Source organism: Hypomesus transpacificus, chromosome 17, assembly GCF_021917145.1.
Source record: "Hypomesus transpacificus isolate Combined female chromosome 17, fHypTra1, whole genome shotgun sequence".
Classification (NCBI taxonomy): domain Eukaryota; kingdom Metazoa; phylum Chordata; class Actinopteri; order Osmeriformes; family Osmeridae; genus Hypomesus; species Hypomesus transpacificus.
Genome location: NC_061076.1, coordinates 3,169,027 through 3,191,952, shown reverse-complemented (window position 1 = coordinate 3,191,952; position 22,926 = coordinate 3,169,027). Strand labels below are relative to the sequence as shown.

General features: G+C 47.2%; 1 protein-coding gene across 1 annotated transcript; it reads left to right on the top strand.

The window, feature by feature from the left end:
- Positions 1–8,859: 8,859 nt before the first annotated feature.
- On the top strand, positions 8,860–21,726 carry stk17al (serine/threonine kinase 17a like). Its single transcript, XM_047037823.1, has 7 exons — positions 8,860–9,222; positions 12,948–13,160; positions 17,383–17,527; positions 18,453–18,579; positions 18,695–18,743; positions 19,050–19,229; positions 19,992–21,726. The coding sequence occupies exons 1-7, from the start codon at positions 9,125–9,127 to the stop codon at positions 20,275–20,277; spliced, it is 1,098 nt and encodes a 365-aa protein (XP_046893779.1). The 5' UTR covers positions 8,860–9,124; the 3' UTR covers positions 20,278–21,726.
- The last annotated feature ends 1,200 nt before the right edge of the window (positions 21,727–22,926 follow it).

The window sequence follows — 22,926 nt, the reverse complement described above, 5'->3', positions numbered from 1 at the left end:
TAGAGAAAAAGAGAAAGATTATCCAGCTCCACTGACCTGTGACCCTCACCCTCCACCCCACCCCCCCCTCAAAAGTCACAAAGAGCCACATGGTGAAAGACTCGCCCCTCCCTCCTGCACCCAGAGAGGCTAATTGCATGGAAACCTAAGCACAGGCGCAGACAAGTGCAGACACACTCTGACACACTCCGACATGAGAGCCCATGTTGGGAAAGCAAATGAGACGTACTGTACGATATTTCAGCAATGAGACATTCATCAAGTCGGTGTTTTGCGATTGACTCACTGGACCTGTGGTGCTGTACGTTGGTCTACGCCTCACAAAGTTTTACTATTGTTCATTTCATGAGTCTATTAGTCTATTTTTTTTCTACTTTGACTTCATTTGAAGTTGAGAGATTCTCCCCTACCCAGACCACAAACCTCTCCCAGCTGGCTTCTGTGGTAGGATGGATACAGCGCCCATGGCAGCCACTGAAAGATCTCCTTTGCTGATGATAAAAGCAAACCTTTCTCTCCCAAACTCATTTATAATCTGGGGAAGAAAAGGCTTCTTAAAATCCTCATTTGATTTAGAAAGCAATCTGACTGTTGTAGGAGCGTTCCTTGGTGGTGATCCTACAATCTAGTTGTGTGTGTCTTGTGTACTGCCCATTGCCTGAACAGTTGTTTCATGTTAAGTACTGTTTACCTGTGTCCCGGGGTAGATGTTAAGATCATCCAGAGCTGATAATGACAGCTGTTTTCTTACGAATGCCCTTCCATTGTGGACGCAGAGTCTTGGAGAGGATTTGGGTGTTGCTGGTTTAAGGGTGGACTGGGTGAGGCCAGGCTGGGAGGCGTGGCAGGGGAGGGGGGGAGTGACACAGTCACTGGGGTTGGATGGTGGGTGGAGTACACTAATTGAACATTCAGTTGGTCTCCAGGACTACGTAAACAAAGTGGGAGGAGGAGAGGAGGAGTCTGGTGCATATGTATCATTAGGGGAGAGGTCCGACCTCTGACCTCTACTGTGACTCAACACACACACATGGAAGCGGGGCCTGTCCACCTGCTGTCAGTACCGATGCACGCACGAATCACCTTTCAGGAAGGGTGTCACTAAAGTCAGTGACCTCTATCATCTCTTTGTTGACCATTCCCGTTTCTGTTTCCGCATCAGGGGACATGGCGGTTTCACCCCTGTTGTGTCAATGCTTCTCCATGGCATGGACAACAGCGTTGTCTCCCTGCAATCTTTCAGTTGGGTCAGTGTTTGCCACGTGTCGCAGCACGAGCCAGCTGTGCATTCCTGACAGCTGTGGCGAAGAGGAGCTTCTCTCTGAGGTGTTGTGCCCCTCTTAAACACCCCATGGTGGGGGGACACCGCAGTAAACATCCGGTAAAGGACGACTCATTCTTGACACTGCGTTGTTGTTTAGACGGAGGTCTGGGGAAACAAGTGCGGGTGTGCGTGCCGTTTGAGTTAAAGGGGGGGATATGAGTGGCGTTGGCTTTCTGTCTACAGCTGCTCTCTCTCATTCTCTCCCTCCCTCTCCCTCTCCCTCCCTCCTTCTCCCTCGCTCCATCGCTCCCTCACTCCCTTTCTCTCTCCTGACCTTGGTATTTCCGGCTGCCAGACCAGTCACTACCCCCTCCCCCTCCCCCTGCCCCCCGCCCCCCACATCCCCCCCCCCCCCCCCCCCACACACACACACACACGCACACCTCCTCACCCCCTGGCTAAATCTTAACTGCTCAGTAGCCAATACAAATACACATTGCCATTTGTGTACCGTGAGTCAGGCATCTCAGCTGGCCTCCGTCTCCTTGTAAATGTGTGTTACCTTCCTCTCCTCGGGTTCTCTCTCAATTCTGTTCTCATTTTATTTTCCCGTCTACGCTTTGTTGAGCCATTTCAGTAAGGCTGTTTTCACACATATTTCATGAATATCGCGAGAGGCCTCACAGTTTGTTACTGTGACAGTAAACCTTTCTCTTATGTGATGTACAGAGATGTTCTGTTGACGAGAAAACAGTTTGTTCCAAGACTTGGCCGTTCCTTCCGGGAGCTCATCTGTCTTTGCTTGTACGCGATGACTTTGTTTTTCCATGCCATTCGACGTCCAGACATACAGACAATGGCAATGGCTTGTTTTGTTTCCAACCAAACCTGACACAGGCATGCTTCTGATGGATGACCAATAGTGCAACATTGCTGTTGCCCAATAACACCCTTTTGTCTGGGCAACTTTTCATACCGTTTGAACACGAGAGGCCTTGCTAGAGTCCTCTTTAGAGTAAATCTAATGTAATCTCTGTAAGGAATGTGCAGAGGATCTTTCAGGTTTGATAGGTCCCCTGTTGCCTGTTTTGGATCAAGGAAGACAATACAGTGGTTGTCATGGGGGATGGAGATACTGGCAACCCACAGGAACAGCTGAGAAAGCTGTCTGTCTGTCTGTCTGTCTGACTAGCTGGCTGGCTGATTGGGTTGCCAGTGTCACATAAGGAGACAACTCAGACTGATGCAGAGAAGTGTTTAACTGTCTTTCAGAAAGCCTGGTGAAGTTGATATACCTGGTAGCACACTGCCCTTTGTGTCCATTTCTTTTGTCCAGACTGTTGTGGCTGTGATCTTTACCAATGAAAACAGGGTGGATCAAATGTCTTCCTCATAGTTCAAAATAAGTTCCTCTACAGATTGGCAAGAAATATATATATATATGTATGTGAGCCTTGTGTGTGGGTGCATAGTGTATGTATGTAAATGTATTGTATGTAAATGTATTGTATATATACATACTGACTATCTGTATTGAGATTGTGCAGTCAGAGCATCTTGGCACCAGGCAGGCCTGTGTCTGGGACATGCAGCAGCTCTCTTGTTCTGACTTCTTCCTGTCAGGGAGGTCAGACAGAACGAGGGAACGGGGCAGGATGTGGCTGTGCTTCACCTGAAAACACCTTTCATCTTCTCTCTTGCTCAATCTTTTTCTCGGTCTCTTCTCCCTTCTCTTCCTGTGCTGCAGTCTGCTTTGCATCAACCCACACAGCTTGAACTTGTGAAGAAAACCTCTTCCTGCCTCCTTTATAAAAAAAGAAGTGTGAGTAGATCTTAAGTTTAGAGATTTAATTTCAGCTCTGTTGGCTGCTATTATTTATTTACTCTACTGTCCTTCCACAACGCTACTGTCTTGTTCATGAATATATCTGAGCTTTGTAGCGCCACAACACATTTAGTCATTTAGCAGACGCTCTTATCCAGAGCGACTTGAAGTAAGTACAGGGACGTGTGAGAGGAAGGCAGTGTGAGGCAGTGTGAGAGGGAGGCAGTGTGAGGCAGTGTGAGAGGGAGGCAGTGTGAAAGGGAGGCAGTGTGAGAGGGAGGCAGTGTGAGAGAGAGACAGTGTGAAAGAGAGGCAGTGTGAGAGAGAGGCAGAGTGAGAGAGAGGTAGTGTGAAAGGGAGGCAGTGTGAGAGAGGCAGTGTGAGAGAGAGGCAGTGTGAGAGAGAGGCAGTGTGAAAGAGAGGCAGTGTGAGAGGGAGGCAGCAGAACTCCTGCTGCTCTGTGTGCTTCTTCATAGTCTTTCACTCCGGCGTCTGTCTTCAGGGAGAGTTCTCAGATTTAAAGGTTGTCGGGCTGTAGGATTCAATTCCCATATTAGACTCTGACCAAGCAGTTCAAGTTTGATTTAAATGTGCGTCTCCCCTTCGGTATAACAAGTAAAGGCACAGAGAAATGACTAACATTACTCACTTTTATGGATGAAGAGTCCAGGCTGGCAAATGTTGGCTGTGAGTTTTGGCTGGGTTTCAAGTGGAGAGCAATGCTAGCAATTAGAGGTATATATACGCCTGGGGGAGAGACTTGACAAATGAGGTCCTATTTGGGCTGGGTGGAAGAAAATAAATATGTTCACCCCAGTTAAACACAGGGGGTGTGGGGTTCAGAGTGATATTGGTGAAACAGTAGCCCACTTTGATAGCAGAACGGGTGCCCCATTTAGGTCACCCTGGAAAAGTTTACTACATTTGAAAACCTTGGAAAAGCCATTTGGCATTCAATTCATAAAACAGTCGAAAGATCTTACTTTACTTAATAGCAAAACATGGAGAGCTCCCTCGGGCTAGGGCTGGTTTGGGCCCCAAAAGGACTGGCTGTGTATATTTACATGTAGCCTGTGTGTTTGAGAAGGGTAAAATGAATGTTTTTAATGGGTTCCAAATGTAGGACCAACTTCATTTTCCAATCCTTTTGTCAGTTGAGCTTTTCATCTTTCCTCAATACAGACATCAAACAGTAGATCGAGGTCATTGGCCTGGTTATCACAGTGACTGGTGGTGTTTTCAATATTTATTAGTTATAAATACTATAATTTGTTTTATCACACAGGTGATCAAGCAAAGTAATCCTATCCTTGATTAATTGTATACCATTCAACCACACCTCAAGATCACCAATCCTAGATCCTTGATGAGATGATTTTAAATGATCTAGTCAATGCTCGTGATTAGTGTTTATCTTTGACAGAACACTTACATTTAGTCATTTAGCAGACGCTCTTATCCAGAGCGTCTTCCAACAGCATCACACAATACAACCCCATCCCTTCTAGGCCTAATCACTCTTTGCTTCCCAGATGACCCAGGTGGGAGTGAGATCACGTGCTCATTCAGCATGAGAATGTGTTTGTTGCCCACTGTGGTGTGCTGCCAGTTGGATTAGAGGGTCTGTCTTGTTACCGACCGTCACCTCTGTGTGACACATTCAGCTCTGTGCAGGGGAATGACGCCCAGGGCCATTGTGCAGTTTGCCAGCAATCAGCTCAGAGCGCTCGTTTAGGGTGACTGAGGGGATATTTGTCCCCCTTTTGTTTGCCACAATGGTTGTACCACAAACACCACCAATGACCGAGAAGCTTGGGAGGGTCGTGGGCGGTGGGGGTCAGCATCTAAATCAACCAGAAGCGTTGGCCTGTGTGGTTTTATGAGGTGTGAGTCCTCTCTGCTCGCTGTGGGACCTTCTAACACTGAGGTCAGAGCAAACGCTTGCAGGATGATGACATGGCTGTGTGACCCGGCCGGTGCATCATGACATCACTACGACAGTGACACACAGCACTGGAGACATCCCGGGCCCTCATCAAGACCTACCATGACAGAATCTACCAAGGCCCACTGTCAACTGGGGAGTCAGGTGGCTGAGCGGTTAGGGAATTGGGCTAGTAATCCGAAGGTTGCAGGTTCGATTCCCGGCTGTGCGAAATTACGTTGTGTCCTTGGGCAAGGCACTTCACCCTACTTGCCTCGGGGGGAATGTCCCTGAACTTACTGTAAGTCGCTCTGGATAAGAGTGTCTGCTAAATGACTAAATGTAATGCAACTGGACCCATAGCATTTAGCTATGTTTTTGTTTGTGAGCCACCAAAGGTTAAGATATGTCCAATATTAAGACAGTATTACCATGTTTTAGTCAAACCTTGGCAGCAAGTCATTAGTGCAATGTACACTGTATCTCAGACATGACCTCTAGACAAGCCAAACCAAACAAACACAGGCAGACAACTCTAATGGAAGATGGATGGAACTGAGATTACCCAGAAGCCTGTCTGAGATGAACCTGTTCATTACCCAGATCCCAAACTCCATAAACAATGGTTTCTATCTAAGTGTCAACACAACAGGCAGACAACTGGCAATCATCCTGTAGAGGGATTGAACTTTTAGCAGTTTCACAACTGTAATGTATACCCCTCATTAAGAGGCAAATTTAAACTAACACTCTTTATGCTTTCTAAATATGGCTGCCTAAATGTTTACTTGTTTCAACCACTTCATCATGAAATTCCAGTTAAGTCAGCAGTATAGGAGTAAAAAAAAAAAATGTCAAAAAAGAATTTGTGTACACATACACAAGGAGGCACGGAGCCCTCATCACGCTGCCAGATCCAGACATGAGCAGAATGTGAGTCAGGAACGTCTTTGAAATCGGAGTCTACTCATCCTCATAACACAGGGTTGGCGTGCACACGGATGGCACGCCCTCCCCATAAGGACAGGCAGGCCTCCAGCCTGCTCGCTGGTGCGCTGCCCAGAGCCCATGACACGCCACGTCACTCAGCGCTCCCCCTCCAAAAAGAACACGGCAGAGCAAAACAACACGTGGGACTGTGTTGAGAGAACATGGAGGGAAGTTATCGTAGCAGGTCAGTTCTTAATAACGCCAGCTAGCTTAGACCCCTCACTGCACCTCAGGAATAACACCAGACCCCCCCCCCCCCCTGTCCAAGCATGTCACAGGGTCTCTGAAGAAAAACACTCAGAAAACAACAAGGCCCATGTATGAACCCCTGGCCCACAAAGAAGAGAGGACATTCTTTGATACAGTAAACAGTACTCTTTCACAAACTCATTGACTTAAGGGAGTCTTAATGGCTTAGCAGTGTACATTCCCCATGGTCATTCTGTCTACCCCCTACTCTTCACACGCACATACATAAACACACTCACTCACACACTTGCCCCTGTCTTGCTCTGCGAAAGTGAAAATGTTGGTGGAGTTTGATGTGAGACTATTGAAGAAGAACGGACTTGACGTGCTCCTACCCTGGAAGGACTGCTTCAGACTGCTCTCTCATGAGTGTCATTTGATGTCACACTTGTTCTGGTCCGTAACAGCGACACACTGTTCCAATAGGCGACACACCACGGTCTTCTCTCACAAAGAGCAGAAAAAATCGTGCAGAATGTTATGCTCCTCGTCCTACGACGAGGGCATTCTAACGAGTTAACATTCCTCAGGGTAAATTCGATTTTTTCTGCAAGATATCTAAATCTATTACAATTCCAACAGAACTTCGTTACATGGGTGTCTCGGACGAGGATCCAAAGTGTACACCCAACGTGAATACTGGAAACAGAGAGTTGTGTTTTAGACCAACAGAGGACTGGGTCTGTGGGTTCCAGTCCTGGTGGAGGTGTTCACAGCCACCAGGTCACGGTTGAAGTTCTCATATTTATGTGAGCTGAACTGCAGGCTGGCAGGCTAATTCTCTGGTATGTGTTTTCATTAGGTCCCAGGGGCTGAGTTGAGCCTCCTCGCTAATGTGGCCTGTGTGACCTCCGACCTCTCTCTTTACTAGACCTGGCAGAGATGGGGGTCAAGGCTCTGGAACGCGCCCAGACCGAAGGTAACAATTTGAAAAGGCATAACAAGGTTATGTAACCTAGTCGCCGGACCCCTAATGTCTTTGCCAGGCCTACGGAATGTCTACTCCCAACAGGATTCTTTTTCGACAGTTTATGTTGTGTAAACATAAATTAGCAATACTGTTAGACAAATCTCGTTTGTCCATATGATGCATGCCAGGCTTGGGCACCGCAGGCAAAGTACGAAGTCCTGTTACTGTTCACAGATTGCCTTATGACCACCAGAAATAGATGGCTGCTTTTTCTGTCAGGGTATTTGTTATTTCATTTGTCTACATTCTTTATCCATTCTTGTTCCTTCCTGCTGAACGGTTTTAGTACCCCACCTCACCCAGACAATACACACAGAGAACCACGGTTGGCTCACCACGTCCAAAAACAAAACCTCACCCTTGCTCAAAAGATGAATGCTTCCTACAATTATAATCAGACTGATTGATAGCGGCAGTGCTTCGTTTACTGCATTGTGTTACATCCGGGTGTCGACTGGCGCAGGAAGGTATGTCATCAAGGTGTCTCACATTGCCCACATGACGTTTCCACTCTCTACTGCGTGTGAACTGAGGTCAGGACCCATGTGTCCGGCCCCCAGCCCCCAGACCCTGGCTGTCAGACATGCCTCTCAGCTGTGCAAGGGAGCTGCTGACAAAAAGAACGAGCAGTTCTGCCTCCCTGGGACCATCCAGGGCCTTGCCCCCCCCCCCCCCCCCCGCCTCCACCAGACACAGCCACGATTTCAGCAGGTCACTGGTGCCTAGGTGACACATTTCCCAGGGAGCCCAAGCCTGTGCACCGGCCAACTCTGAAGGCCGTAAACACCAATTACTTAATGAGCATGCCTGGATTCCTGCCAAGGATACGGCTCCCCAGTTTGCCATCTTTATTTGTGCCTCTGTGGCTGTCCTGGCTGGCTCCTGCTTTCTTATTTTAGATCATTCACATCATTATCTTATTAAAAAGAACAAAGGCTAAGAGGGAAGTCCGATCACCACGGACCATTTTTGTCCTCGCTTGTTGTTGTTGTGCTTAGTACTGCAGGTCCGTGACGTCACCGTCTCATTCCGTGATGTCTCAGGACGTGTGTCTTACATGTTACTGTTCACGTGTCCGATGTCACAGATGAAGGTGCTGCTGCCCTCCATGTGTGGGATAGACATCCTCTGATGTGGACTGTCCACAGCAGTTGGAACAGCCACCAGCGTGAATAGCTCTGGACAACCCATTGGGAGCATCTAAATCTGGTTGATTTAGATGCTGACCCCCACCGTTTGCCCTCAGTGGTTTTGTGTGTGTAGAGGAAGAGAGTGAAAGGCCGTGTGAGAGAGAGAGAGAGACAGAGAGAGAGAGAGAGAGAGAGAGAGAGAGAGAGAGAGAGAGAGAGAGAGAGAGAGAGAGAGAGAGAGAGAGAGAGGGGGGGGGGGGGGGGGGTGCAAGGGAGTCCTTGGCTAAGTACAGTGGGTCAAACATACAAGTCTGTGACAGTAGCTCTTGGAGAAGAGAGGAAAGTATCAAGAACACTGTACGTTAACTTCAGCACTTCTTTAAACCCTCCTCTTTTAGCTACACTTAATTATCATTGGCTTTTATACCCAGCGTCTCAATTACCATTGGCTTTCAGACCCAGCGTCAGTGGGCTGGCCTATAGAGTAGTTTATTGTCAGGAATGTCTGAAATCGCACAAACATTCACCTCATGTGTCTGAGCAGCCGCTTGTTCTTTTCCGAGAGCTTCTACCCTCTGTGATATTATTGTTTGGATATAGCGAGAGCTTAGAGTTCTGAGGAATAACTTGGAAGTCCTAAGATCTGTGCCAGTTTAGGGTTCCTCTGTACTATTATCATGCAATTGACTTGGATATCTTAAATAAGATCGACTTGAACGTCTATAACTAGAAATAAATCATTTTCAAGCGGATTGCGTTGCCAAATTGAAACATGATGAACAAGAACGGCATGGTGACAAAAATCCACACCAGAATAAGGACCGAATCTTTCACAAGCAATTATGAGCTTCTTGGCAAAGAATTGGGCAGGTAAGGATAAAGAAACCGAGAACCTATTGCCATTGCTGTTCATATACGCTTGCTGCATGTCATGCATGTAATGGCAATTTAGACAAAATCTGTCTTTATTAGTGAAAATTACTGCACGTGCGAAAGGGTATTAATTGAACATTATCGGATGAGCGGGGCTGGCACTGCCATCGGAATCCACTGGGGAAACTCGAGATCGCGTTCTATTGGTCTTTATACAGTGTGAATATTTTGGCAGGTTTGTTTATTTGTTAGAATATTTGAGTGATTTATTTCGCTTAAGTCTGAGTCCTACGTAACTTCTCAGGTCTTTGTAAATTGATTGAATCAAGATCCAAATGTTGCATACAGCTTCTAGTTGTTCCGCACCTGTGCGTCCTTACAGGTTTGGGATTTAACAGTGCCTGCAGACACGAGTTGATATATGAAGACGTTTTTGGTGCTTTATTGGTGAAACGCTGCTGGTCTTGGCTCGAAAGACTTTCGGTAAATTCGCACGGGCTGTTTTTCTTTTTTTGTGCTCTAATGGCCCTGCAGTTCCTCTCTGTGGAATCCATCACTGCCTCAAGCAGTGGGTCCTTATCTGATTGTTCCTCTGTGTGGCACAGTATTCATTGCCCAGTACGATAAGAGATTTGTCTTCCAGAAAGTGACACAGCATCTCCTGAGACTGACTTAACTTGTTCGACGCATTTGCTACAACTGTAGTTAAGACTTGCACTGTTTTGAAATATGCTCTCTCCTCCTTCCTTTCACCTACATACATGAAATCACAGAATCTTTGGCCGGAAGATAAGTTAACATAGCAAAGGCTTGTTATTTTAAATCTGTGGTCCAAGAGCCAGAATCTGTCTACAGAGCAAAATCACATCAGGGGTGTTTGTTTGGATTTGGTACAGCAGGTTACATTCCTGCCAATCAGCCTCTTTTGTCCTGGGGGGTGAGGGTGGTAGGCAATAGTAATGTGCCAATTAACATTTGTAACCCCTCCCTTCAGCTCCTAGTGGGTTCCCACATCACAATGCAGTTGAACTCAGGCACTATTGTACAGTCCAGGGCTGTTGAATCTTCAGTACAATTCACACAGTTGTTACATTTCGATTGAAAAGCCAGCTTTGCTAATGTTTCTGTTTCCACAGATGTAAACAACAGGCCACTGGCATACTGTATTGTTGAAAAACCTGGGAGTCAGGGGCTGTGTGTGTGGACAGCTCCTCTAAGCCCCCACCTACCATTACCTTGCCCATCTTTAGATCAGACCTCATAAATCCCATTAGAAGCAGGAATGTGAGTTGAGCTTGATGCCAATAGTCAAGATAGTAAAGATTAGAAAGTCAGTATGCACACGCGCGCGCACACACACACACACTTCCTGGTCCCTCCTTCTGTTCCCCCATTTCCTCAATAACAAGTATGAATACGGAACCTGACCCCCCCCCCCCCTCCTCCTCCTCCAACAACACACAAACGCACCCCCGCACAAGCCATACCATGATCAAGAAGTTTGATATGTTAAATCACTCTTCACTGGAACTATTTCAGAGATTAAGATTTGGCATGATTGGGCTGTTCAGAAAGAGATGCGGGCGGAGGGGGAGGGGGGGGGGGGCGAGGGAGAGAAGCAGCTGATGGAAGTCAGCTGTCTTTGCTGTTCAGACATGACTCAATGCTTTGAGAATGACAGACTACAGACCCCACAGGAAAACCAATAGCTGAATTAAATCATCGCCATAATTTTCTGTCAGGGCCTGTATGTGACTGGTTCACTTCATTCTGAAAAATTCCAGTTCTGCTTTCTTCTGGGTTTGAAGTTTTATGATGACATGCAATACTGAAAATGCTCACACTTCAAAGGAGGTGTTAATGAGATCTGCATAGATGTTTTGTCATATGGGACTTGCACAAGATGTCCTCCATCTTTTTTAGAGTCTGACAGACTTTGGTTTAAACTGTTCTCCCAGATCCAGTTTGCTCTTGAGAGAAGCTGCAAACATCCTCTCTTCATTGTCTGCTATGCTGGTATTCAAACCAGACTGGATGGTAAGGTAGCAGGTCAGGAGCACGTCTAGTGAGCTCTGAACTCCTGTCAGTGTTGAAAGACCACCTGTTGCTTGTCACCTCTGCCTGGAGCTGTTCCTTCATCCTCCACATTACCTAGGGGCACTGAACTCGCTGCTCTGAACGACAAATGGCTAATGAAAGAAAGCATTTACTTTGACCGGCCTTGCTTTTTCACTTGGCATAATGTGCTGGAACAATCCTTAGCGGGACTGGGACCCTGTGAAAGTAGACCCAAGGAAAGACCAGTCTTGCTGGGGGGGGTGGGTGTTCTGTCTGTGCCAGCCTCCCGATCCCAGAGCAGAAGCGAGCTTTGGTCCACAGAGCAGGAGAGTAAAGCTGTGTGGGAAAATGTGTGGCCCCAAGCTGATGTGTTCTGTGTGCTAGCTGTTTCATTCAGACTCTGCCCTGTACAGACCCTGCTTTTAACACTGGAGCCATGGGGAGGCTATTGTGTGTCTACCTGCGCTGCCTGCCCCAATACTTGACTTCCGCCGGCCCTGACTAGCTGTTGGGGTCTGTCTTCTAAAGCAGTGTCAGGGCATTGTGTTCAATAGCGTGCCAGTGATTGTTGTCACTTGGAAAGGAGGTTGACATTGGTAAACAGGGTGACCCTGTGGTTTCGTTTCTTTACGTTTCTCAGGGGCTACGAGGGCTCCATCCTGGCTGTTAGTCTCCATGACCTGACCCCCTGCTCAGCCTCTCTGGGCCTGGTGAAGTGGGTGGTCCTGGCCCAGGGTCCTGCCCTGTTTGCTGGTCAGCCTGTGCAGGCCTTTGTGTGGCTGTCTGGGGAGAGACAAGGTCCTGCCAAAGGTCTGGGTGGAGGCGTTGGAGAATGCCATTTGTCCATGCTGCTGTCAACTGTAAGAATGGAAAGTGGACAAGGCTCCTTTATCGCCCTGGGAGGGCCAGCTGGTGTTTGTAGAGGGTCGGACACAGAGGGGCGATTCTGCACATCGGATTTCCTGCCCACACCCGTGCCTGACCCTCCACACCTCTCCTGAATCCATCAAGTACAGCAGCAAATGGAGACCTGCTGGAATTCTCACATGGTCCTCTGGAACGCTAGTTGTGCTACAATTTTTCTTCCCTAATTTGAAGGCATGGTGTCTGTATGGAAAAGAAACCGTCCCAACTGATGTATTCAGACCTCAGACTGTAGGTCTTGTTGACCTTTAGAGTCCCATCAGTCTTATCACCCCCCCGTCACCACCACCGCCACACACACACACACACACACCCCTGGCCATTCAGGCCAGTCTTATCTACTGCCTGTTGGGCTCTCCTCAGTGCAGGAGGGAGATATCTTTCTCGACTGTCAAGTGACATGGGGAGAGTTTGTTTATCTGGTGAAGCATGACAACAGTAGACCCAGCTGTTTCCCTCATTCAAATGATGCCACCCACATCTTTACTATGTCTTCGAAGTATTTAACACACCTACAAAGTTCCTCTGTGGTCTCCTAGTAGTCTCCTCTGCCCACCCCATATGCTGTGATCTGTCGAGCTTTGCTTTTCATGATCCCCTTGTGCTACATGGTTTACTGTGCCACTTAGCATGGTTGCATTTTTGCTTTGAATTCTGGTAACTAATTGATATCGTAAACAGTGCTAAATGTAGTTCAACGTGTTAACACGCTCTCCCCCCACCCTCTGTTCCTTTCCCAGGGGAAAGTTTGCCGTGGTGAAGAAGTGCATTGAGAAGGCGACGGGGAAGGAACACGCCGCCAAGTTCCTGAGGAAGCGGCGGAAGGGCGGAGACTGCCGCATGGACATCATCAACGAGATCGCTGTCCTGGAGTCAGCCAAGGCCAACCGCTACGTGGTGGCTCTGCACGAGGTGTACGAGACCAGCTCGGAGATCATCCTCGTCCTCGAGTGGTAAGTCTCTGGCTAGCCCCAAACCCCAACAGGAAGAGAGAAGGCCTTCACACGTGTGCTCCTCCTCCCCCCTTCACGTCAGAGATTGGGGGGGAGAGAGGGTGGATGGGGTGATGGTTATCTCGGGGACCTTGGTAACTCTGCTGGTGTGTTTATGCTCCGCCACAATGCAGAGCTGCCAGGAAAGTGGGATGAAATGATAAGACTCTTAATGAGGGAGGAGGGGGTTGAGAAATCTTTCCATCTCTGCAGGTCTTTTTCTGCATACTTTCAGCTTTTAAACCGGTGCAAAGACCTGGCTCAGAACTGCTTTACTCAGTATATGATTGTCCCTGTTGTGTGTTAAAGACCTAAGGGGTTCTTGGGAGAAACAAAAAAACATTTTGTGTTCTTGCGTAGACAGGATGTTGACTGACGAATGTCAGATTCGAGTTCTCTAGAATACCAGCATCTTCCTGGTTGATGTGCTCACTTTGGGCTTCTGTGATGTACACTTTCTGCTGTGTACGCAGCAGTGTGCCAGCCCAGACGTTCTCACCTCAACACCAGTTGCAGATGTGTACACACACACACACACACTTACTGTAATGTATGTCTGCATGAACTTGACAACCTTATATGGAAGTTCTCTCTGGGTGGTTTGTTGACGGGCTCATTTTTGTGCCATCACTTCAACGGATGTGAAGAGAACATTGAACGACAAGTTAAATATTTATCCATGATATTTCAATACACAGATGCATCAGTCAACTATGACAACTATTACATGCTGAGACTGGGTAGACAGGGTGACAGTCATATCAAGGTAGTCATGTGCCTCGCATCAGACATTATATGCCCTCATGACCCCTCGCATGAGGAGTGTTCTCATTAGGACCTGGAGGAAGTCTTTAGCGTCCTAATCACCCCTCTGCCCCCGCAGACAGACAACACGAGGCAATTACTCCAAGACCATGTCCTCCTTTGACCCTGGTCATAAACCAGCTCCACACCCCCTTCCACACCCGTTCCTGTCCCAGACATGGAATGCTCCTACAGAACAAAGGGGTCTGTGACGAGGAGGGGGGTTCTGGATTTGACCTCTGATTGAAGTGTGAAAGAGGATGCAGGACCAGCAGTTGAACCCGGCATGCCTGCAGAGAAAGCACAGCAGGAGGTCAGCGTGTCAGACACCGTTTCCCAGCTCCGCTCTGGCCGTCAGACCGCTCTGGTCAGGGCCATGGGCGACACTGAGCGCTGAGGTTGATGATGAAATGTAAACGCAGTTCATGATTTAGCTGAGCTTCAAATGTTAGCTTGAAGAGCTCTTTTAAAGCAATGACCTTATGCATGAAAATAAGTCTCGAAGCGGCTAAGTTCAAAATCCTTCTACCTGTTTGAAAGGGTGCCGTTTGAGCTGTCAAAGAGCTGGATCTGCCAGCGCATCGACCTCAGCGTGGGTGGATACTCGCTACGCAGCTAACCAGTTTTCCATTTCCTGCCTGTTCACATGTATGCTGCAAGCCAGTCTCACACACATACACACACTGCTCGCCGCCAAAACCACATCCTTTATCATGTTTGTGAAACGGCAGAGAAACGTTGAATTCTCACCATCTCTGAAAGTTCCCATCTAGACTGTTGAAGCGCAAGACCATGTCATCACCCACACATAATGACCCGTCTACAAGACCAGCCACTTTATTGAGAAATAAACAATCATCATCTCAACCCATTTTGAATAACCTGGACATCAAATTAATTGGAGGTCACCTTTTTTTTTGTGGTTGTGTGCCTCGATATACGTGCAACCAGTGAGTACAAGTTGTCTGACTGGACTAAGTCGACGTGTTAAAAACCCCATGTAAATTCATCTTAGAACTGCACTGAACCAATGACCCTGGGCTAAACTCTGCAGAAACCTCAGATAAGAGGCTCTCCGGCCCGCTTCCGAATCACAGCCAAACCATTGGACGGTCCAGCCAAACGAAACCACAGAGCAACCTCGGAGCTTGTGGAAGTGGATTAGTGGAACTCTCACTAGTTTAGATCTTTCGATGCTGACGGAATCATTCCTGAGGTTAACTCTGTTAAAACGCTGCTGGAGTCCCAGTTTGTTTTTTCTCAGCTCTTTCTAATTGAACAGAACGAACTGTGATTCCTTTCCTTTTGTTTGCGTTCGTCCTCTGGGCGTTGTTCCTGACTTCTTGACAGAGGAGTTCTGACATCTTTCGTAACCTATTAAAACCCCCACGTCCGATCCATTTCGATTTATCTTTTGGTGTCTGTCCTGTATGCCTGGTTTATGGTTGATACATTTATTGAAGGGCTTGTTATCACAGCACAGTAAAATGTAAGAGGGAAGTTCGTTTTCAAACTGGAGGTTGCCAGGAGACTGGGCCTTACTGTAAGGGCTAGGGGTTGATCAGTAATTGGCTTCGGTTTGACGTCAGTAGACGTCCAGTTTGGGAGTCTGCCAACAAGAACTGCCCACAGTCTCATTGCTGTTCTTAGAGAGCTAAACTGATGCTACAGGCTACACAAACAAACACACACTGCTAAAGTCCACTTATTTAGAAGCGTTAGCCCATCTGTCTTTAGCTCCTCCAAGCAGCTTGCAGCCTTCTCTTCTCTTTGCTTTTCATTTTTTTTTGTCTGAAGTGCAACGGAAACATTCCATTTCACTCAGTCCGTCTGCTTATATAGTATGCACTAATCCACCACGACAGAGGAGAGAGGAAAGCAAATAAACACAAGAGTGAAGTACTGTATCTCATCTTACCTAAGCTCTGTCCAAATGGTTTCACTGCGTTTACACAAGATGGCTTTTATTAAATGTAAAAGCTTTGAATCGCTTCCCGTTTCATTTGAGTTCAAATAAAGGATTATGAAGACATCTTCTTTATTTCACCCCCCCCCCCCCCCCCTTTAATTGCTCAAACAGGAAAGATTGTGGATGGGAAGATTGGACTTATTGATACATTTGAGTTCATAGGGTCAATTAAAAGGGGCAATAGACACGTGTGTGTATATATTAAATCCGTTTTCAACATGCATAAGACTCTTGACAACCTGTCCCTCGAAGCACACTCGTGCACCTCTGTGGACATGGTTTGCGGCGGGATCGTTTATGGGGTGCAGGGAGGTTCATCTTCAAGTATTTGCCGCCCCAGGCGTAGAAGATGATATGGGCTAGTGACATCCAGAAAAACACAGTTCCTATTTTCACAGCTGAGGACAGTAAAGAGTGCGAAGCTGAGGGGGGGCCAACTGGTTGAGTGTGGGGGGGGGGGGGGGGGGGGAGGTTGGGTAGTTATGCAACAGACATGCCTAGGGCCTGGTCACAGATCTCTTGGAAAGATAAAAAGCATGTGTGTACAGACTAAATCCCCCCCCACACATGGCTTTGGTTTGGGGGCAAGCGACTGTCCACTTTGGGCCTTTCATCTGACAGAGGGGCACCTAACACAAATCCGACATGTTCCTGCATGTAAGCATTCTTACACATGCATGACAGGACTGACGAGCCACGGATCCAATCATTTCTCCTCTATGAAACAACAAGCCACCTTTTTTTTTATTTCATCATTGGCTTTTCCACTTCTGTGTGTTCCATAAACCCCCATACAGTAATCCCCTTTTATCCTTAAGTATTCAGAAGTCAATGCCCACGTTTAAAATGCCATCTACACTTACGAAGCATCAGAGCTTGGGTTTTTCTTTGTAAATTGCTGTTCTATTCCTATCGGGAGAGTAGCTCCTAGGACAGTAGTATCTTGCTTAATGGATAGGTTGTAGATACTGCCCTGTGACTTCCCCCTGTTTCTAGTTATCTGATATGGAATGTGTCTTATCTGGGCTTGGAACAGGCCAGTATGGGCCCTCATAACTGCAGCTGTAAAACCCAGGTCAGGGGCCAGTGGGAGAGGTGGTGATCCTAATACAGATTTATGAGCAGGACAAGAGCCGTGCTGTGGATGTGGATGGACTCTGTTCCCAAGCACAGAGTACAGTAATGAGGAGAGGTTCCTTAGGCAACTGGAAGAGGAGCAGGAACTCACCTGTGTAGTGTGATACAGTGGGGTTACTAGGGTCAGAGTGAAGCTTGTTTTGGGTTGCTTCCTTACCGCACATATCATATTTATTGTGACAGGACGTACTGAACAGTTTATTGTGCTTCATCATGACCGATCAAACCATTTGGAATTGGGAGTGTCATGCTCAAATTTCTCTCTCTCCTCAGTGCTGCGGGCGGGGAGATCTTCAACCAGTGTGTTGCCGACAACGACGAGGCCTTCACAGAGAATGACGTCATCAGACTGGCGAGGCAGATCTTGGATGGTGTGGCTTTTCTGCACTGCAACAACGTGGTGCACCTGGACTTGAAGGTCAGTAGAACATGCCTGTAGGACTTCCTGGACGAGTCGACTTTCTGCAGTACATGTCTCCTCTTACGCAAGCAGACCCCTTCAGTGGAGTGTAGCAGACCAATAACTGTCCACTCTAATAGATGTGACATTTCTGGCCAATAAAGAAGGCCTTGTTAGGAACTGTTGGCTTTTACGTGTCCTGAAAGCATTTTACCTTGGTGGGAGCCCTGAACTCTAACAAAATAATCTTGTCACTGTCTGGTTTCCAGAGTGTTCCGTGATTTAAACGGAACAAAAGCGGCACACTGCAGTCCTATAGGTCTGCCTGTCGACGTACAGACATCAAAGCCCTCAGCCTTTATCAGTGATGTTTAGGAGGAAAACACAGTTTTGGAGTATGTCAGGCATCGGTATAAAATGCTGTTTTATGTTCCAAAGGGATGTTCCTCATCTAGATAGTTTAAACGGCATTCAGAGGGGAGGAAGAGGACCGTGTAGGTGACTTCCTCCCTTTCCTCACTGTCCTTCAGTAGTTTGAAAAATATCCCAGGATGTGATGACCTAGCCACGCTCCCCCAGCCAGCAGATCATGCATCCCTGTGAGAGCCGTCAGGCAGGAAGCCGCCACAACCCTGGGTTAAGCCACTAGAAGCATCTGACCTATTACAGGGGCCCGTCTAATTGTTCATCAGAGGCGTCCCAACTTTAATCAGACTGATCTTATAGGTTGAGGGCACGGGTCGAGCTCAGGAGAAAGACCAGCGATGGGATTGACGTCACCAAACCTAATCCTCGCTGTTAGTCTGGAGCTGAATGAGTTTACCTTGGGTATAAAGTTCAAGTCTTATCCCAACGGATAGTCAACACTGACCACGTAAGCAGAAATGTTGCTGCTGTATGAGTTGTGTAGGATTCAGTCTTATCTCTCCATGTTCTCTTTCAGCCCCAGAATATCCTGCTGACCAGCGCCAGGCCTCTGGGGGATATCCGCATCGTGGACTTTGGCCTGTCCAGACGCATGGACAGTGTGACAGAGGTCAGGGAGATCCTGGGCACCCCGGAGTATGTTGGTGAGTTTACCCTACGACCCTGGAGGGCAGGCATGAGCCTAGGATGACCCCTCGTCTGACATTACCACTCCGTGGTTCATCTTGACTAATGAAGGGTTTTGTTTGTCCTTTACAGCTCCAGAGATCCTGAGCTATGAACCCATCAGCACAGCAACAGACATGTGGTGAGTTTGAGCTAAGAGGACAAGGTCCACCACCTTACTGAGCCCACAGTGGTTCTTCTGGTGTTTTTATGACTTCTGTGTGAGCAGAGATGGAATCTAGGACAATGGAACAACCTGAAAACGACCACGTGCATGTGTTACCGACTTCCACATGAGTTTATTTGGAAAAACGACAAAACCAAACTGCCATTTCATTCTCAGAATTAGCTTAACGATAAATATATGGGTTGAAGTCTGTCGTCTTAACTTTTGCGTCTCCCCTCCCTCCTCTCCTCTTGTCTCTCCTCCGCCCCTCTCTCCTCTCAGGAGTATCGGGGTGTTGACGTACGTCATGCTGACGGGGGAGTCTCCCTTTCTGGGAGACACCAAGCAGGAGACCTTCCTGAACGTCTCCCAGGTCAACGTGGACTACTCCCAGGACACCTTCGAGGGGGTCTCCCCTCTGGCAATCGAATTCATCAAGTCCCTCCTCATTAAGAACCCCAGGTGAGGACTGGTTTCATCTTTCTCACTGATGTTCTCTGCAGCACCGTAAACACATATGGACCCGAGCTTTGGACCAAGGTTGAAAAATAAAAATAAAAAAAAGGAATAGAATGTCCCAGAGCTGTTGGATTTGTGATGATTTGTGTTTGGACCTCAAAATCTCAGTCTCGGGTTACAGGCCCAATGCTCAGGGCTTGTTTTTTATGTGAGGAATGTGACAGAGGAAGTGAATTGCACCCAGACTTCCTGCACATCCTCTTTCCTATATTTGCCCCATGTGTGTGGCAACGATCCTTTATAGACTGAGAAAACAGAGAGTCTTGTAAAATAAGGTTTATTTACACATCACATTTGTTATAAGTGACGTTCTTTGGCAAAAGGAGAAGGAATACATCTGTCATCTTGGCTGTTTACGTCATTCCTGTCACTTTGTGACAAAGTGCTGCTGCACAGAAGGCCTTGCAGTAGCCTCTCTGTTTGGCTCCATGATCTCCATCTTTGATTGCTGCAGATTATCAGTGGCGTAAAAAAGTGGAAAAATTCCTGTGTGAGTAATCCCTTAGGCGGAAATCTTTGGAAGAGCAATCCCCTTTTGTGGTTTCTCTAAATGAATGCTGGAAAGAGAGCGCTTTGGGGGGAACGGGGAGGGGGAATGAGGAGGAATGGCGAGATGAAGTCTCCCCTTGTACTGTTCCACATGTCCCCCTCCAGACTGTTGGTCTTAAGAACCTCCACTCATCAATGACGTGTTTCTGTCCACAGGAAGAGAGCCACTGCAATGGACTGCCTCAGTCACCCCTGGCTAAACGGCCCCTCCCACAACCACCTCCACCACCTCCCCAGCCCCGTGTCCTCATTGGATGAGCCTGAAATGAGCCAATCAGAGTCTGAGCCAGAGAGCCCCGCCCCCTGCCCAGACCTGGACACCAGAGGCTCGTACCTGACGTGCCCGGGCCAGGGGGAGCTGAAGGCAGGCAGGGACACCTTCTCCTTCACTGAGACACACTTTCCCACACGGCCAGAGATCCAGCAGGAGCTCATATGCTGAGGTGTGGACCACTCCTGCCTCGTCCACTGACTGAAGAGATGGACAGTGAGAGCCTGTGTGGTCCGATACTGGGCCCTGCTATTGCTCTGTCTGTGTGACTGTATGCATGCATGCTGCTGCTGCTGCGGTAGGTGTGTGATGTCTCTTGACATCTTTAAACTCATGCCCGAGTGTGTGTGTGTGTGTGTGTGTGTACCCTATGCTGGTAGCTGCTTGTCTGAAGTGACACAAGTGCACTCTCTGCATGTGCAGCCCAGCCGCTGACCTGTGTGGCTGGACAGAGGGACAAATGACTTCCTGACATGGTGGGGGTAGGCATCGCCAGGTTGCCATGGGCGTTAGCCCTTGTTGTTTGAACCAGGGCTCTGATCTTTCCTATGACTTCAGTCCTTGTGAACTGGTGGCAGGACCAGTTTGATTCCTTCCCAGGATGACCTCCTCTGTGCCTTCCTGGATGACAGTTATTTACAGGATGAAGGATCCAGAGGGGACGATGACTGACCCTGCTTAGAAAGCAAAAGAGCACCAGGTCAGGGAAGTGACCTCACGGAACCCAATCACAAGTGTCAAATGCGTGTTTTATGTATGTGTGTTTTTGTGTGACCACTTTTGGCTCCCAAATATACAAAGTCACCAGGATGCCCACAATGTTGTAGTTTAAAAGACAATCTCGAGCACTTTCTGTACAATTTCTGTCGTTGATCTTCACATATGGTAAGAAACCAAAGTCTTGATAAGATGTAAAGCACAGTTGAGTTAAGTGACTTTGACTCCATTCACAAATGACACAAATGTACATAGTTTCAGTCCACTCCATGTTGCATCACTCCTCCACCACGTGCCTCACAGTAGCCTCTATTGTGATTTGTTTATGGTTTTCCTGTACTTTTGTAAGAATATTTTGCTATTGTTGCACAAATTGTCCTTCTGTATACTGTCATTCATTTGCCATTCGATATATCGCCATGGATATCCTTCTGCTTAACATAGTGATGCGTTCATAAGAGAGGAGTCTGGTGATTTCACAAGCGGTTCAGTTTGATGTTTGACTTGATTGGTGGCTTAAATTATTTTCTGTCCTGCAGAGGTCCAGCTTAGTAAGGCCCGACAGCTTTTTGTAAAACGCCACGTAGGAGAGAAACAAGATAATTTTTTTTGAGAAATTCTTGTTTTAAAAAGTACTGAAATGTATGTTGTGTTAAAGATTAATCTCTAAAATATTTTTTCTATTCTTTTAAGAAGCGTAACTGTTAAACAAAGATTGTACTGTATATTTCTTTTTTTTACATGGTCTTTGTAATTATTTGTCTTCCATTCCTGTTTTCTACTAATGAACTTCAGGTAGGTTTGCACTTGTGTCCATTTGGACTACATTAAAATTAATAAATATTGTTGGCATGCCTAGAAAAATGTATTGAATGAGAGAATAAATATACATTTTGTATCAAACTCATTGACTTTCCTTTGACTTTTGATTGCAGTAGATTAATTTTGTATATACACATTCAGAGAAGTGTTGTCTATCTTTTCTAAGAAGTTTGTTTTGAGGAACCATGGATTCTCAAAATAAGAGGAAAACACATCTAACCAGCTAGTATCCAGAAATGTCCAGACAGTGTCCCATGAAGACACACTTTCCTCCTCAGTAAACACACAACTCTCTCTCTCCTACACACACACACACACACACACACACACACATCCTTTCTCTTATTTACTTCAGTAATAAAACTGAACAATGGCCTGGCCATGTTTTGAATTCTTGCTTTAATGTGCTCTTCCTCTGGCTGGACCGGGCCCTGTCCAGCTCCTTCCAGGGAGGGGGGAGAGAAGGTGCACCCTGCAGGGCCTAGCTGCTACAGAGCCCCCCGCTATCCAGCTCCTCTCCTGCAGGGCCTAGCTGCTACAGAGCCCCCCGCTATCCAGCTCCTCTCAAGCAGGGATATGCTGCTGTTTTGAAACAAAGGAACATCAAACATTTTTTCAAAAGATTTTGTTTCTACATTCCCTTCCTTTTTTCCCCCTTTCCTCCTCATCCTCGTGTCATTTGTCCTCTGAAAAGGGAGGTGGTGTTATGTCGCACGGTGGTGAACTGTCAGGGCGGTTGGCGACTCGCACCATTTTCTTCTAGGCCAACACCACATGCAGGCCCAGGCAGTCATACAAACATATACACACAAGCACATGAATGCCATGAACAATAAGTCTTAACTCGAGACTTAGCATGAACTCTGGGTGATTTAATGAGCATTTCCTTGAAACAATTCTTCTGGATAACTTTACGTAACTTTTGATGTTAAAGGTATTCATTATATAAGGATTTAGGAAAGATCCCAGGGCTTTGCATTATCTCTTGTATCTAGAAGGGATACAAAACAGCTGGCCACTAACACGTGTGGAAGATGTCAACACCACCAGGACTGTAAATGATGGCTGCTGAAATCAGCCAGCAAGTGTTTCATCCCAAAGTAATCAGGTATCCTAAACCTGAGACATGGCTCTCGGCACCTGGAGCCTACCGACGTTGACCCCTGCAGCTTTCGGGAGACCCAGAACAGAGAATCATAACCTCATGTTGGGGCAACGGAGTCTCTGGTTCTCCCAGTGTTCCTACTGGTTATCTTTATGTTGCGTAATGGAAGGTAGATT